General features: G+C 38.4%; 2 protein-coding genes across 5 annotated transcripts; one reads left to right on the top strand and one right to left on the bottom strand.

Moving 5' to 3' along the window:
- The first annotated feature begins 1,484 nt into the window (after nucleotides 1–1,484).
- LOC110045008 (lipase member K-like) lies at nucleotides 1,485–9,550 on the top strand. The gene is made up of 8 exons (XM_020750595.2): nucleotides 1,485–1,627; nucleotides 1,730–1,928; nucleotides 5,263–5,582; nucleotides 6,401–6,644; nucleotides 7,290–7,445; nucleotides 8,141–8,212; nucleotides 8,663–8,731; nucleotides 9,005–9,550. The coding sequence occupies exons 1-8, from the start codon at nucleotides 1,509–1,511 to the stop codon at nucleotides 9,281–9,283; spliced, it is 1,458 nt and encodes a 485-aa protein (XP_020606254.2). The 5' UTR covers nucleotides 1,485–1,508; the 3' UTR covers nucleotides 9,284–9,550.
- A 707-nt stretch (nucleotides 9,551–10,257) lies between these two features.
- LOC110045044 (uncharacterized) lies at nucleotides 10,258–14,556 on the bottom strand. Of its 4 annotated transcripts, none has more exons than XM_089274543.1 (4): nucleotides 14,418–14,556; nucleotides 11,710–11,913; nucleotides 10,808–10,870; nucleotides 10,258–10,510 (listed from the first exon to the last, which is right to left on the bottom strand). In XM_089274543.1, exons 2-3 carry the CDS (start codon nucleotides 11,903–11,905, stop codon nucleotides 10,827–10,829), a joined length of 240 nt encoding a protein of 79 aa, XP_089130669.1. In that variant the 5' UTR covers nucleotides 11,906–11,913; nucleotides 14,418–14,556; the 3' UTR covers nucleotides 10,258–10,510; nucleotides 10,808–10,826. The 4 variants fall into 4 exon arrangements, with proteins under 4 accessions (XP_089130669.1, XP_089130667.1, XP_089130674.1 ...); XM_089274541.1 differs by lacking the exon at nucleotides 14,418–14,556 and adding an exon at nucleotides 12,399–12,540; XM_089274548.1 differs by lacking the exon at nucleotides 10,808–10,870 and having other exon boundaries at nucleotides 14,418–14,551.
- Nucleotides 14,557–14,907: the final 351 nt, after the last annotated feature.

Consider the following 14,907-nt stretch of genomic DNA (forward strand, 5'->3'; position numbering starts at 1 on the left):
TCCAGATAACGAAAGGATTAAAGCTTCCATGAGAGATCATGAGAAGCATGAGGAATTCTTCTTAACAAATATTTCCCTTTGTATTTATAAATTTTAACAGTGGAACACTGAAAATAGAATAAACATCGACCGGAATAAACCTTCTCGCAAACACTATTCACATGTGCGTTCTGGTAAACAGGTAAGCTCAATGTCAGCAAAAATACACAAAACCTTAAACATACACGTAGCATGACTGTAGACTCATGGATTGAACTGTGAAAGTTTCGATAAAGTAAAACTCTCGAGGCTTAAATATCTTCGACTGCAAACTAACAAATATTTCAGCGAATTTTTGAAACGGTTGGTGTCGATGTTTTCCGTGAACATACCAGTTGCGTTACGTGGCGTTACGTTTTTCTCTTGCACAAGTTAGCCTCTACGGACAATCAATACTTTTGTTAATGTGCTTCAGTTCTTCTCTCACAAAAAAAAGGGCTCCTAATTATATAAAAGACAATCATTGCTTTAGTCTGTCAATGTTTTAGTAGATTCGTTACGTTTATTGATGGCAATACAGCCCTTCACAATATTTTAGTCTTCAAATAATTAAAACGTCGCGTTACCATTCATGTCTCAAGATTTGCTGGCAGTTCTCAACGTAAGTGATATGGCCCCATTAGAAGAAAAAAAAACAAATTTCATTTTCCACGTTGCAATATTATTTCAGTTAGATCACCCGGAAAGAAGAAATAGGAGCCGGGGAAGGATGCTCTTCTCTCACAGTAATTTCCCGCCTACCCTATTTTCCACTGCAAACACAGTGACCGTTTCTTCAAGACCTTCTACAGTGATTTCTATGGCTGATCTAACTGATTAATCGTGACACTTTACTGTAACTTCGCAATTCATTCCAATGCTACGCTCCCTAGCCAAAGCATCCCACGGAATCGCCTTTAGGCGTCTTGCTGGTTTAGTTTTGGACTACGATAGTGACAAAGTTTTTGCATGAACTAACTTAGTCGTGTAATAAGTTACGGTTAGACAATGAAACCAAAAAACTCAGAAATCTATCCTCTGTTTTGTCTTGTGTTCCGAAACAAAACGTAATCATCGATGGAAACAGCCTCTAAATTGTGACATTCACTACCGTGCACGTGTCGAAGCACGTGTCAAGAATAGTGTAGCGTGCGTCAGTCTACATCACCGAATTTTGAGACATCCGGTTGCTGGCCCGGACTGCTGGCTAGAATAGTGTTAACTCAATGTTGCGTGTTGCGCAATAAAAATCCTAACATACCATTAAAAGCTAAAATAAAAGCAGTGTTGAGGAAGAAGTGAAGTCTCTCATTTTAGCATCTCCTGTAATAGGGTGTTTTCCAGTTATTATTCTTAGTTTGAACACTAAATGATCATCAGGGACATGGGTCAGTCACTGAGGTCGCAAATCTCCTTCCCGTGCCTTTCGCTGTTGGTTTTCCTGTTGTTCGATCTCTTTGATGAGATATTGTAACTTAATTCCGCGCAGCATGTGGGTAAAACTTCTTGTGACCGGATACTGTAAAGGTTCATTTAATACGCACTCCATAAAAACTTTCAGGCATTTTGGATCGAAATCTGTCAAGACAACAGCTCAGGTCTTGAAGAGGTACGCAATTTTATCTTTCCAAATTTCTTAACTTTGTATGTCTTCGTTGCCGTCTTTCGTAGTACTTGTTAATCTTCATTTGTGTGCCAATTTTTTTCTCAGATTTTGGACCTCGTTTTCTTCGCCTGCTTCTGCTGTAGAGATTATAAATTGTCTATTGCGTGCTCCAATCCTGTCAACAATGGACTTTAAAATTTTGACGAAATGCATAATGGTGGCTTCAATATTTTTCTCGCTGTCGAGTTGTGCGCCTTTAAAGCTTCAAGAACAAAGTGAGGACCCCGACATTTATCGGAATGCGGTAAGATGATTTTTGCTTCTTTTAAAAAACACGGTATGCCATTTATATGACACAATTGGAAAACCTTTGAGAAAGAAAGAATGGACTCTGAACTCGTTTCATGTTCGTTTGGTGACGACTTTCAAGTGTTATATATTTTTTTCGGCAATCGATCCAGTGGAGTGACACGTTTTGCACCCAAACAGATAAGACGTTCACGTTCTTGTAGAATTATTTATTATTTGTCTCGTCGGGAGCAAAGGGGGTGCAACTATTTAAGAACGTAAAGAAAAATAGACTGCGTTGAATCAGTGGGGTAGTCTGGGTAGTCCCCGCAGGGCAGACATCTTACCACATTGTCTACCAAATTCTGTAGTTTCTTCTTATGCCGAGTGCCAATCTTAGTTGGATTTAGTTCACGTAGTACTTTCTGATAAATTACGTACAGATGGACTGAGACGTGACTGTTTAATTGCATTTCTACGCTACATGCTTACATTTCCCTTTCGCCATGTAAGTCAGGTTTCCGGCTTTTCAATCTTGCCCCACTCGGAGAAAAGAGGAAACAGGTCAGAGGTAATATAAAGAGACTGTCATAAGACGAGCGAGCGCTATCCCTTCACTGCTTTTATACAGCTCCCCTCCCCCTCCTCCGACACACCTTCGACCGTACTATCCAACCTAATTGTGTGAAAAGATACCTAGAAACGTTATTTTAATTCCAGGCTGCACTATTCGGACTATTCGCGACTAATTCGATTGTGTTAATAGTTTTTCATTACCAATTTTTGTTACGTTAGGAACAATGACTAGTCTAACTGACTTGAAGCTTTATGAGGAAAGTTGTTCTTCTAAATGGTTATCAGCGCTTTTAGCGCAGGAAATATGAATAAATGGTTGCTATGCCAAATTCATGAACTTCACAGTCTGCAGGCTCTTTGGGATCTATGAGCATTATAAACGGGGATTGCGTAACTGCATTCAAGGCGATTCCGGCGAGTTTTAGTTTCACTTTCCCATGTGGTGCAAGGCCTCACAAAAACGTACATACGTCGTCAGTGCTGAACCAATTTTGTGTAATTTTTTTTTTATTAGCGTAAAGAATATTAAATTGTATGCTGGTGACAATCGATAATTTCCGTCTTCAGAAATATCGACAATAACCACCCGGACTATTCAAAGATGGCTTTGTTGTTGCGTAAAATAGGGAGTTTAAGAAAACCACGACGGCAACGGCAACGGGAACGTTACTAAACAAAAATGGCTGTGCACGTACGTTACAATTCTTGGTACATTTCTTTGCCGTCCTCTGCAAAACAACAACGTGAAATGACCAAATTCTGCGTTGTCTAGAGAACGTGAACTACGACGGCTAATTTTCAAATTTACATTTCAAATTTATCGCTGTGTTTTACATTTACCTTTGTGATAGTTTTATCAGTGATAAACATAGTAAATGTCTTTAGAGTACCGCGAGATTCGTAGGTAAAATATAAATTCATTTTTTAATCGACGTTGCCCTCGGCGTCGCCGTCGTGGGTTCTTAAACTCCCTAATGCCCGGAACAACACGAGAAATTCATCTTAAGCACGCTACTAGGTTATATTTTCCTTTTGGCCTACGTCGAGATCTATTCTTACGTTAGTTTCCTAATGCAAATAATTGAAATCACTAGAACACTGGCTCTGTTGTTTATTTTGCTTCATCTTAGTGCCGACGTTACAATGAGACTGGAGGTTTTTAGGCTGCTACTCTGGGCTGAACGTCTTCCGGTGTCGTAAACTAGCAAAGAAAGACGTAAAGCCCAAAATGTTTCTGCCAGTTTTATTTTATTTTATTTATTTATTTATTTTTTTTTTGCCATTTGTATGTTTTACCTTTGCACGCAGTTCTTTTGACCTGACATGAAAAATGTTTAGGAAAAAAAATGATAAAAATTTACACGTGATTTGTATTTTGACTCGCCTTACGGGATCGCCAAAATACTACAAGACTTATAAAAGTAATTTTGGAGGCAGTCTACAGGCATTAAAGCCTAATATGATGGCACATAACTTCTTCCAGAAATGTTTTTAGCATCGAACATATAGCTAATGCTGTTTTTGTTGTTTTTAGCTAGTTTTGCCTTTTAGAGAAAATTATACTCTTCAAAATCTCGGCCTCGGGTATAAAATTTCGCAAATTTCAGCCTCAATATTCTTATAAAATATATTCTCATATAAAAAGAATGTAAAGGACAGGTAATCTGACATTTTGTCGGCAGAGGGCCCTTTGCATTCCTCTAATCTAAGAATACACGTATGTATTCACAAGAATATTCTCAGCCTAAAATCGGTAGAAAAGTTGAGAATATCTTGTCTAAGCCGGAAAAACAGTATAATATGCTTGTATACATATATAAAAAGTATAATATGCTTATATAAAGAAAAAAGAGTGCAGTGACTGCACTCTTGTGTTTTCTATCCAAGGTGAACTCGTCTGTCACCTCAACGATTAATTATCGAAGCTTGTAACAACTAAAACAAAACTGAGGTAAAGAATAACAATAATAATGTAACGGTTTAGATAGTCTTGTGAAGACTGCATCGAAAGTACGTTATATAATTACTAGGACTCTTAGCGTGAGGTCTTAGTGCGGCACTTTTAACCTGTGATCGTATTCTTCCTCTCTAAATCTCATTCCTTTAAAAAAGATCGCCTGATCGCTGGTTATGGCACCTTACTGTCCAGAAATGCCAAAATTACCCGAGAATGGGGGACATTGTGTCACCAGTGATTTAAGACGTGAAAGTTAATTTTCTCAGTGTGTGAAGCTTGATTGGTTGTTTATTGTATTGTCAATCGTAAGATAACAGTCTTCTTTTGTTTTGTTGCGGCCAGGCCAAGGGCAACACGGCAGGAGGAAATACGTGAAATACATGTAATACTTTGACTATCTCAAATCCATGGCACTGTTTTGTTTATCTATACCTTTTTAACCTTGAAACGCTCGATTCTCCTCTATTCTGGCAAAATTGCCATACCACATCAGTTCGTGCATACGAAGAAGCAATTTGAGCACACGAAGGGGCCTCTTTTTCCAGAGTTTACTGATTCACTCCCCAGGTCGCTGTTGCGGAGTCTGTTATGAAAACCGTCAGTACCAAGAGTGATCTTCGGATAGGAGGAGATTAGGGTGTTTGATAGTTGACATAGCAGCCGGTGTAAATATTGTTCCCATGTAAATATCAAGCAACTTGATCAAATACTTGACACTCGACACTTTAAACAGTTTGATCAGCAGAATTGTTCAGTCAGTGCCCTCCCCAACCATTCTAAATACATTCAATGTTCAATCTATCTTTCCACATCGCAGAGCGAACTGATCCGAGACAGAGGTTATCCTGTAGAGGAACATTACGTCACCACACAGGATGGCTACATTCTAAACTTGCAGCGGATTCCACACGGCAGAAACACTATTAAAAGCGGCGGATCTCCCAAACCAGTTGTTTTTCTTCAGCATGGTTTGACCATGGATAGCACCAATTGGGTATTAAACGGGCCTTCAGATAGTCTTGGTTACATCTTGGCAGACAGGGGCTTTGATGTTTGGCTTGGAAACATCCGGGGTAACAAATACTCACAGAGGCATGTAAAACTGGACCCGAGTGAGGATGCATTCTGGGATTGGAGGTAATGTGAACTCGAGTCAGCGTAAATCACGTTTTATCCTATCGTGGAATGTACGGTGTGCAAGCTTGAATTAGAGGTCACCTATGGAAAGACACTGTCTGCTCGGTGGCAGTGACAATGTGCTCTCTGATTGGTTGCACGTCCCGGTTATAACGTCATCACAAAACAGTTCTGTCTTTGATTTCAGACATTATTTTTTTTAAAAAAAGTGTCATTTGGTGAACTTGGACCAGAGAATTCGTGAGCACTTAGCTAAAAGCCTTTCGTAAACTTTCAAATTTTAGGAAACATGTGTTTATACCTTTTAAGCCGGCCGTTACTTTTTAAACAAACTGTTTTGCTGTTGTACCTGACTGAGTGAAACACTCTCAGCTGCCTTCTTGAAAAAGGCACATTTCTTGCCCTGGTAAAGGAGATAAGGCGTTTCGAGCTTTCACTCTTTCTCAAAGCATAGCATTTGATTAAATGTGGTAAAACCGACATCAACGTAATCACCATGCCCAATCACAAAGGACACAGGTAATCTCGAGAACCAATCAAAACTCGAAACAAATACATGTAGCTGACGTAAAGCGCAAGAAAACGTGTGTGAACCGCTTACGATTGGTTTTGGGTTTACTTCTGATTGACTAGCTGAATGAGAAAGTGGCGCGAATTTTTTTTGTTTTTGTCTGTTTTTGTTTGTTTTTTCGCACCAATCACTAAGACAAAAGCAAATGCGAAATACTATCGACACTCAGGAGAAAGCCGCTCGAGGGGAAAACACCTCATCGTGTAACATAACACTTAGCCTGTAAAATGCCTTTTTTTTTCTATAGCTGGCAAGAAATGGCTGAATATGATCTGCCGGCCATGTTGAACCATGCACTGAACGTGAGCGGAGAGAAGCAGCTGTTTTATGTGGGTCACTCCCAGGGAACTCTGATCGGCTTCACAGGATTCTCTAGCAATCCCCAGTTGGCGAGCAAAGTAAGGATGTTTTTCGCCTTGGCTCCAGTCTACACCGTTGGATACTGCTCGGATTTCATCATCTCCGCTGCGTACGCCTTGTATCCAATAATAGTGAGTTGTATTTTATAATATACGCTGGTCTACAGACTTATACCGTAAATCTTTGGTGCTCTTTATTTTTTTGCTGTCAATTTTGACATTGCGCGGAAGTAGTCTGAGTTCGAGTGCTGAAGTGAATAACTTTGTGTTCTTGGTCTTCTTAATTAGGCATTACTCTTAACTCTCACAAAAGCTTTCTCCAGCCAAACAGCTGTGTGGTATTGGGGTAAAATGAACTAATACTGGGAGAAGAAGAAAGTAGCCGCGGTTGAGTAGCATCCTCTCCAGAGTAGGGGTGGAGCGGGGGGAGGGGGAATGAGAAGTACAACTAGTCGCTTCTTGCTATGGAACCAGGAGTTATGTGCCGGTTGTGGTGAGCTATTTTGATTTAGGTTCAGTTAACCTTAAGTGTTAAATCGTGAGTAACGTGCCAAACTTCAGCCTTCAGGGCTAGAAATACGCTCTTGGATTACTATACAGTACATGAGGCAGACATCTTTGCCCTGAAGAAGGGCTGACACTCGAAAAGTCAGCTACACGAATTCACTATAGCTGTTAACTTAGCTTTTTCAACATCGTGTTGATTACTGTCTAAGTTTCTCACCTTTGTTCATCTATATACTTTAATCTTGCAAAATGACTGTCCTTCCTCCGCAGCGAGTTTTCCCGACCCTCAAGGGTGGAAAAATGATGACTAATGAGCTCATACAAATGCTGACGGAGAAGGAAGTGTGTGGCGGCGACCTTTCGGAGAAGGTCTGTTACGACTTCGCAGAAGAGCTGTTCGGATTTGACAGCGCCAACATAAACATGGTATGAACCCATTGACAACACTATCCTTAGGATGAAGCATCTTCAGAGACCCAGGGGTAGGAAAGTGGGGCGGGCGAAGTAAACCTGGCAAAATTTCAACGGAAAAAAAGTATACAAACAAGGCGGTAACTTTCGTCGCTTCGATTTATGCTGGGTTTACTTTGTCACGCCATAACTTACTGCTCATGGCTTTCCGAGGATGAGGATGGAAGCACAACAGTATAACTGCATTGAAAACTGATTAATAACACGGCAAGAAAAGACCGAGGTGGAACTCCAGTCCTAAAGCAACATTTTTCGTACATTATGTTTTCTTCTTCAGGCTGAAACTTATGAAGAATGTACTATTTTTGAGGTTATGAAAATTTATCGTTTTGAGAAAGGTGTGTATTGAAAGAGGCAGCAAAATTGTTTTTACTTTTTTGCTAACCGTTTCAGTTCATCTCTTTACGGAAACAAATTTCAGTCCTGTGCACTGGATCCCTGATATGTCCTCTTGTTTTTATACGATAAAGATATCAGTAACCACCGTGTGAAAGAGGAGTTGAAGAGTTCGACCTTTTGCTTAGCATTGTTTAGACGAATCCATACAGTTTACAAAAAGAGGAAATTAGTCTTTCTATAGCATACTTCGATCGAAATATTGGAGTTTAATATTTAATATACTAACATCGTTATTTCTGATTTCTGTTCAGTCGAGAGTCCCTGTCATCTTGTCTCACTGGGGATCCGGCACGTCATTTAAGAACTTTGTTCACTTTGGCCAGGTGCGTTTACTTGAAGATGATCACTAGTCGGTGCTTTAATTTTTATTCCCTCACTTTTTCGTACCCCTCTGTACTGCGCCCACAACGCTGCTATGAGCCAATCTCGGTGAAATAAACAATTTTGTGCCATTGTTTTTGAGTACCAAGATGTGATATTAGCTGGGTATGAGTAGACTTGTCCGTTGTTGAGAAAATTGAGCCTGCGCTCCTCTCCCAAGCGAGACCAGTCTCAAGAAAGCGGGGCCGACAGAAAGCTTAAAAAATAGGACTAGCGTCCCATCCAGGGTAGACTAAAAACGCTCTTAGTCGCGGACTGGGATTATTCAACAGAATACTGAGTTTTGCTAACTTATATTCACACTCTTCTCATTAACTTAGAGGACTTAATAGTCTTAACAGTTGTTGTCAAAGTGTTAACGATTACTGATTGCCGTTTACGTTCTGTTACAGATGGTGCTGTCAAAGAAATGTACTAAGTTCGACTATGGATTCTTTGGCAATTTTAGACGTTACTATCAGGTACTCGAGATCCTTTTCTTTTCCCTCGTTACGTTTTATTAACATAGATCCAGTCGTTTTAATGTTCAAGTTGTATTACAGACTCCTAGTTCTGATTGAAATTTGGCCGTTAAGAAGGGAGAGCGCATATTGATACTTCGATACTCGAAACGGGGGCTTAATAGAAAGACGGGCTATCTAGCTCTCATAAAAAATAAAGAAACGTGATGGGCAATGTTCCCACGGCAATATTTGTTTACTTTATATTATTTTATCTCTTTGCCTTCAATGCAGCTCGGACCTCCGGAGTACAAAGTGGAAAACATGCAGACTCCGACAGCACTTTTCTCAGGTTCAAATGACAAACTGGCCAGCCCGAAAGATGTAGAACTCCTAAAAAACCGATTGACAAACATGAAGTACTTCAAGGAAATCGAAGGTTGGAACCACGCTGATTTCTTATTCGGCAACGATGCGCCTCAACTCCTGTACTCAAAACTCCTGAATATGATGGAAACGGATCTGACCCTGGGAACAAACATGGTCGAATTTCAATTATTTGACGAGAAATGAGCTGAGTTAATTAAATTAACTTGAAAGTAAAGCTTTTTAATGTTATTGTATTTTATTTCCTCTTTTATTGTTTACGAGGGTGAGAAGTTAATTATGGGGCCCGCAAACTGCAAGGGTTCACGATTATCTACAATCTTTTGTTTTGCGCGCTCACGCTACGGTTGAACTATGTAATCGTGCAAGTATTAAGGAATGACTTCATCGCTATTTCGCTCTATGTGCTATACATAGTTACCAAAATATAACTAATAAAAAGTGGGCAAACGACGTTATGCAAGTGTCATTCATTGTTAAGTACTGTTGTGATAATCATTGTGAGTTAACTATACCAGAAACGCTGGTGGACAACCTCCTTCCCGCTGAGCAAGGGAAAAGGTCCTGGGAAGGAGGTTGGCTGGTGGGGGACTGATACGAGGCCGCACCCTCCCTAATGTTGCCAAGTAACGACCTACGCTAGCGGTAAACCACGTGACATGCGCAGTGAATAAAATTACACTTTTTGCAGACTAAGTTCAAGCAATAAATTGTCTAGGTAAGCACGTGCATAACTCTAAAATACGAACCGTCTGACTCGTAATAATAATACTAAATACTTAATAAGTGTAATTATCATGTCCTACGGTATACCCATCTGTAACAGACCTGGCGAAACCCGACATGGTGGGTCATTGGAATTTTGACCTCCCTGGCCCCTACTGGTTGTTTTTTTTTTTTTTTCCTGGTCAATTTTTTTTCTCCCTTGTGTAGAATTTAGTTACCCTACCCTCCCTGGCCCCTACAAGAAAAAGTTTTGAGTTTGGAATTCCATTATGTTTTTTCAGTTATATGGAAAAGAATGGAAATATTTCAAAAGTTATCTGTGTGTGGGGGGGGGGGGGGGGAGGATATGCAACGAGACCCCCTCCCTGTATGAATCGCGTTTAACGTCGTAACGCACCATGTTAACTAATAGCAACTTGTCACACAGCACTGAGTTGTTGTTTTTTTTGTCCTGCGCATTTTTTTCGGGACATCACCATATGCGTTTTATTGCGTCACATTTCGTTACAATTTATTTCACAACTTTCATTCAACTATTTTCTGCACTAGTAAATCAGTATATAAAAGCAAACATTGTTACAAGAACGTATAACAGTTCATTCAAATTAAGATCTAATCATTTTTTTCAGTCCTTTTCGTTTTGTGGTGATATTCCATGAGAGCTTTAACGTCTGTTAAAATCAAAGTCTGCAATGTAAAAATATGGTGAACATTATCAACTATTTATAACTATTATGATATTTTATTTCAGTATAGTTTTAATATAGCATCCATCATGTTTCGAACCTGCACTTATGCAGATCTGTTTGGCGTCAATTTGTTTCAGCAGTTTCGGAAAAAAATCTTAGGCAAAAACCAATATCCATTTCACCTAAGCCCGCCCGCCATTCATTATCTAACAAAGGAAAAATATCTTAATTGACACCTTCTAAAAGGCTTTGCCGATATTAAGATAAATCACACTCACGGAGTTTTCAAACTGACCTTTAACTATTTATAAATCTTAGTCGTCATATTTACAACCAGAAAAGGGCGTTTTGAGGTCATCTATTGATTGTGAAAAAAAAGTATTGCTAATACTCAGATAATGTGCTGGCGACTTATGTAAGTATGTTATGCAACCATTTTTGACTTCTTTTACACTTATTTAGCACTTTTTTACTTTTTTATGGTCATTTGTGGTAAAATCCTTTTTGTCGTTCAACTTGGATCTAACTTTGCCGGACCAGGAATTACAATTCACTGATAGGCTGGTCTTCGTAATACATTATTTATTTAAAAGGATAACGGGATCAAAATATTATTAAGCAGCTTCTCTAATTAATCAGTTTTATGAAGTAAATTTTATGCTTATTGTAATTTTTATGCGATTTTAAAGTCTTCAACCATAGAGAATTTTCAAGTCATCGTTTTTCTTCTTCTTCGTGCAGTATCGGTGACAACCTGCACGTCTTTAAAGTATTTCAATTTACTGGATTTGTCGTGTACTCCAAACATAATTGACAAATTAAGAGAATAATGAAATCTTGGTTTAAGTTTTATTTCAAGTGTCCACATATTCAATCAAAACTGAGCAAGGAATTTACGGAATTATTTAACCAAAAGCTCGTGTTTCAGTCATCATGGTTCTTTAAGCATGTTTAGTTTAGCCAGTGGTTGAACTACGATCATATCACACGTCTTGCGTAAGTTAGTTAAACATATCAGGAAGTTAACTTGATTAGTTCCGAAAGCTCACAACATTGTACCCGAAGCAAAGGCGAAATGTTTTTAAGTTTTGGCTCTGTTCGAAATCGGGAATTGAAAAACGAATTTAGTCGTGCAACTGCGTGTAAACTACAAATCTCGTTTTAGAAAAAAGTATTTGTTCTTAATTTTTTTCTCACCCTTTTCCGTTGCGTCATCAAAGGATTCTCGCATTTGCTTTTTCCTGAGATAATCTGCTTTAACTCGCTCTATCTTGGGATTTTCTTCTTTAAATTCTCTTCCCCATCGAAGTCCTTGCGAGGAGGCTGGTTGCAGGCAGACTGAGACGAAAACGCACGAAACAAGAAGAATGACTACGAGACTTTTAGCTTCCATTATTCCGCCTGGAACAGAGAAAAGAAAAACATGATAAAATGGAATAACGTCAATATCAGTGAAGAGATATAAGTTCTATGGATCTTGAAATAATTAATGGCTTAACCTTAAAAATGTTCGTGGAAAATTGCTTTTAGGCATAGCTGTCAAATGACTGGTTCGTCCAAACAAGCGGACACCGAAATATTTCAGTTTCAAAGTTACTGATTTACCTTCGTCATAAGTAACATCGTGATCTTTCGTTGTAACCTGAGAACGCGGGCACAATTCAGTTTTCAAAAAGTCAATCAAAGTTTTAAGAAAATGTCTTCCTGAAGCGCGAAAGTTTAAACGCTCAAGAACGAAAATGAATTCGACTTGAAGTTAATTCAGTTGGCCGTTTTCCAAAATATCAAATCACAACGAAACCAGAGCTATACAGGAAATGTAGAACATTTCAAAGATTCGTATCCACTAGAGTCGCTAGCAAAATGTCAAATCCATCAATCCTTACCGGGAAACAGGTTTGTTAGCGATGTTCTTCCGTTAAATGTCGTAGAAGGGAATGCAACTGGCAATCCTATTCACTAGCTTATATTGCCAATGCTCTGGGTAATGTGGCTCGTTTACACAGATTAAACAGATTAAATACTTGAAATTAGCACTAAATGATGGCTGCCTAATTTATCTTACTAACTTCCGCATTAAGAACAATAGGAAAAAGAAAATTTGACACGACTTAAGGGGCGAAATCCACCGGCTGTCACACAGAAAAGGTCAGGTGTGCTCCTATCGGATTCAGAAAAATGCTTTTAGTCTTGTGTCGGCAATACGCCAATTTAGAGAACCAAAAATGAATTTAGCTCACTCAGCTTATGCGGTTAGATTTAACGAACTCACCACGCAGGCGTCAAAACTGTCATGAGACAGATTTCTCAAATAACGTCAATTTTCTTACCGAGGAAGTATCAGCTTAGTGCGTGTACGTCAAGTGAAGATTTGTTCATACAAAGATAATTGCTAAATTGAATCTTTGCAAACAACTTTTTGTTTCCTTTGTTGAAGAATAATTTGATTCACGGTTTCGAGGGAAATAAACTGTTGATGTCCTTTTATAGAACCGATTCTGTCACCGACTTTATCTTCTTTTGAATTTCAATTCGTACCAAACAAGATTCAAGTTTTTTCATGCATTTTTTCGACTCAACCTTGTCTACAGCTTTCAACTGGAAAGGAAGATATTGCATTAAATGGTGAATTAAGTTCTTATTTTTATTCAACAATGGAACCTTCGGGCACTGAAAAGAGGAAGAGTGTAATTTAAATCTTCTTTATTATTTACTGCTCTTAATGGGCTAAATGATTTTATTCACAGTAGAGAGGTACATGAACAAGCCCTAATTTTCTTCGCGTCCAATTAATCGAAGAGCAGAATCCTTTTACAACCTTTCTTGTCAACAGTATAACTTCTTTCTTTTCGAGAGCTATTAATTAATTGCTTCTAAAATCTTTGAACTTTTGCCGACCTCCCAAGATGTCTTAAAATGGTTTAAATAAATGTATGCAAACACTGTTGGATCGGGAACAAAAAAAGCTTTCAGCACCAAGTTAGCGAAAGCTAATGAAAATAAAAACCTGAATGACTATCTTCCAAAGACCAATTTGTATCTTCGGAAACAAAGGTGGAAAGTACTGTTAACTCAATGATAGATCTACTTTAAATTTTAATTTTGAGTGATTCGTAGTCTCCTCAAGAAATTTAAATTCTTACTTTGAGAGGTCTATGCATGGAAAGGTAAGATTGTAATCTTTGCGGATATTGACAGCCCGTCTGAGAAATAAATGTATTACATATATTGTGTGTGCATATCATTATCAGCATGCAATAATACCAGTACTGATCACATTCCCAAAAATTGATGATAACAAACCAACGTATATATCAGTGAAACACATAAAATATTTACTATCAAGAAATGGTAGACAAATCATAGATTTTAGCACTGAAAGTTTTTGGCCGAACAATATAAAGGAGAAAGATAATTTTCAATTCCTATCGAGATACTCAAACTCAGAACTGAATTGAGTTCAATGTATACGACGAACGCGATCTACAAAATTTTTCACGTAAAGAAAAGAAAATATTTAACCGAATTGAAAAATAGATTTTATGTACAGGGAGCATTTTTGGTAAACAGGACATAAAAAGTACTTATGTATGTAAACGGAAGCAGGGAATGTGCGGGCTTTAGTGGGCTTGTTTGCGCGCGTCTCAACAGGAATTGTATTTTCCGCTTTCAGTTTTTAAGTCTCGTGAACTTTTAAGTGCCAGTTCGAATTCATCTTTTGGATTTTACCTTTTTTTAACAGTGATGGAACTGAAAATGTATTAGCTAAAGGAAACAAAAAAATAATATATATATACTTTTATTTTATAGTCTTATCGCTCATGTCACATTTGGTGCGAGCGTTGCTAGAGCTGAATCTGTAGATGTTGTAGCTGATGTACTACAAGGAAGAATGCAAGACGTACCTTTTGCTTATGTTTTTTTCTTTTCCTCAATTCGTTTTTCCTCAAAGCCTGGTTTTGCAGCACCTTGTCGACTGTTATCACGTTTGCGTGCTTTGCACTGACGTATTCTTTGAGAGTTTTAACGTGATTATTCAGCTGTTCTATGACCCCCCATCCCCCCCCATCCCCCCCCCACCCCCCACACAGACATAATATCACTGAAATCTATACGACTACAGAATTATCATATTCTTTTTGGTTGGCAATTTTGTATTTTCCTTTTAATGTGTTTAGGCGTACAACCATTTCCAAGAACCAGGTTTTAATAAAAGCTTATAAAAATAAAGTTATGAATTTTCTTTTCATCATCCCGGCTTATAAGAAAGTCATTACACACAAAATCCAACTGCATTCACTACACGGGAGTGTTTCCCACCCTGTGGGGTAGAGGGACTTACTTTCTTAAAGACGCTTTAATTTTCAAAGGTAAAGAATTTTCCATAACTATTCA

This window comes from Orbicella faveolata, unplaced genomic scaffold (assembly GCF_042242905.1).
Source record: "Orbicella faveolata isolate gen_17 unplaced genomic scaffold, um_ofav_v1 contig_1, whole genome shotgun sequence".
NCBI classification, from domain to species: Eukaryota; Metazoa; Cnidaria; class Anthozoa; order Scleractinia; family Merulinidae; genus Orbicella; species Orbicella faveolata.

Coding starts and splice junctions, on each gene's coding strand:
- LOC110045008 (XM_020750595.2), top strand. CDS start 1,509: ATGTGGGTAAAACTTCTTGTGACCGGATACTGTAAAGGTTCATTTAAT. Junction 6,645..7,289: donor ACGCCTTGTATCCAATAATA/GTGAGTTGTATT, acceptor CTTCCTCCGCAG/CGAGTTTTCCCGACCCTCAA. Junction 7,446..8,140: donor ACAGCGCCAACATAAACATG/GTATGAACCCAT, acceptor ATTTCTGTTCAG/TCGAGAGTCCCTGTCATCTT.
- LOC110045044 (XM_089274543.1), bottom strand. CDS start 11,905: ATGGAAGCTAAAAGTCTCGTAGTCATTCTTCTTGTTTCGTGCGTTTTC. Junction 10,871..11,709: donor TGATGACGCAACGGAAAAGG/GTGAGAAAAAAA, acceptor CACAATCAATAG/ATGACCTCAAAACGCCCTTT.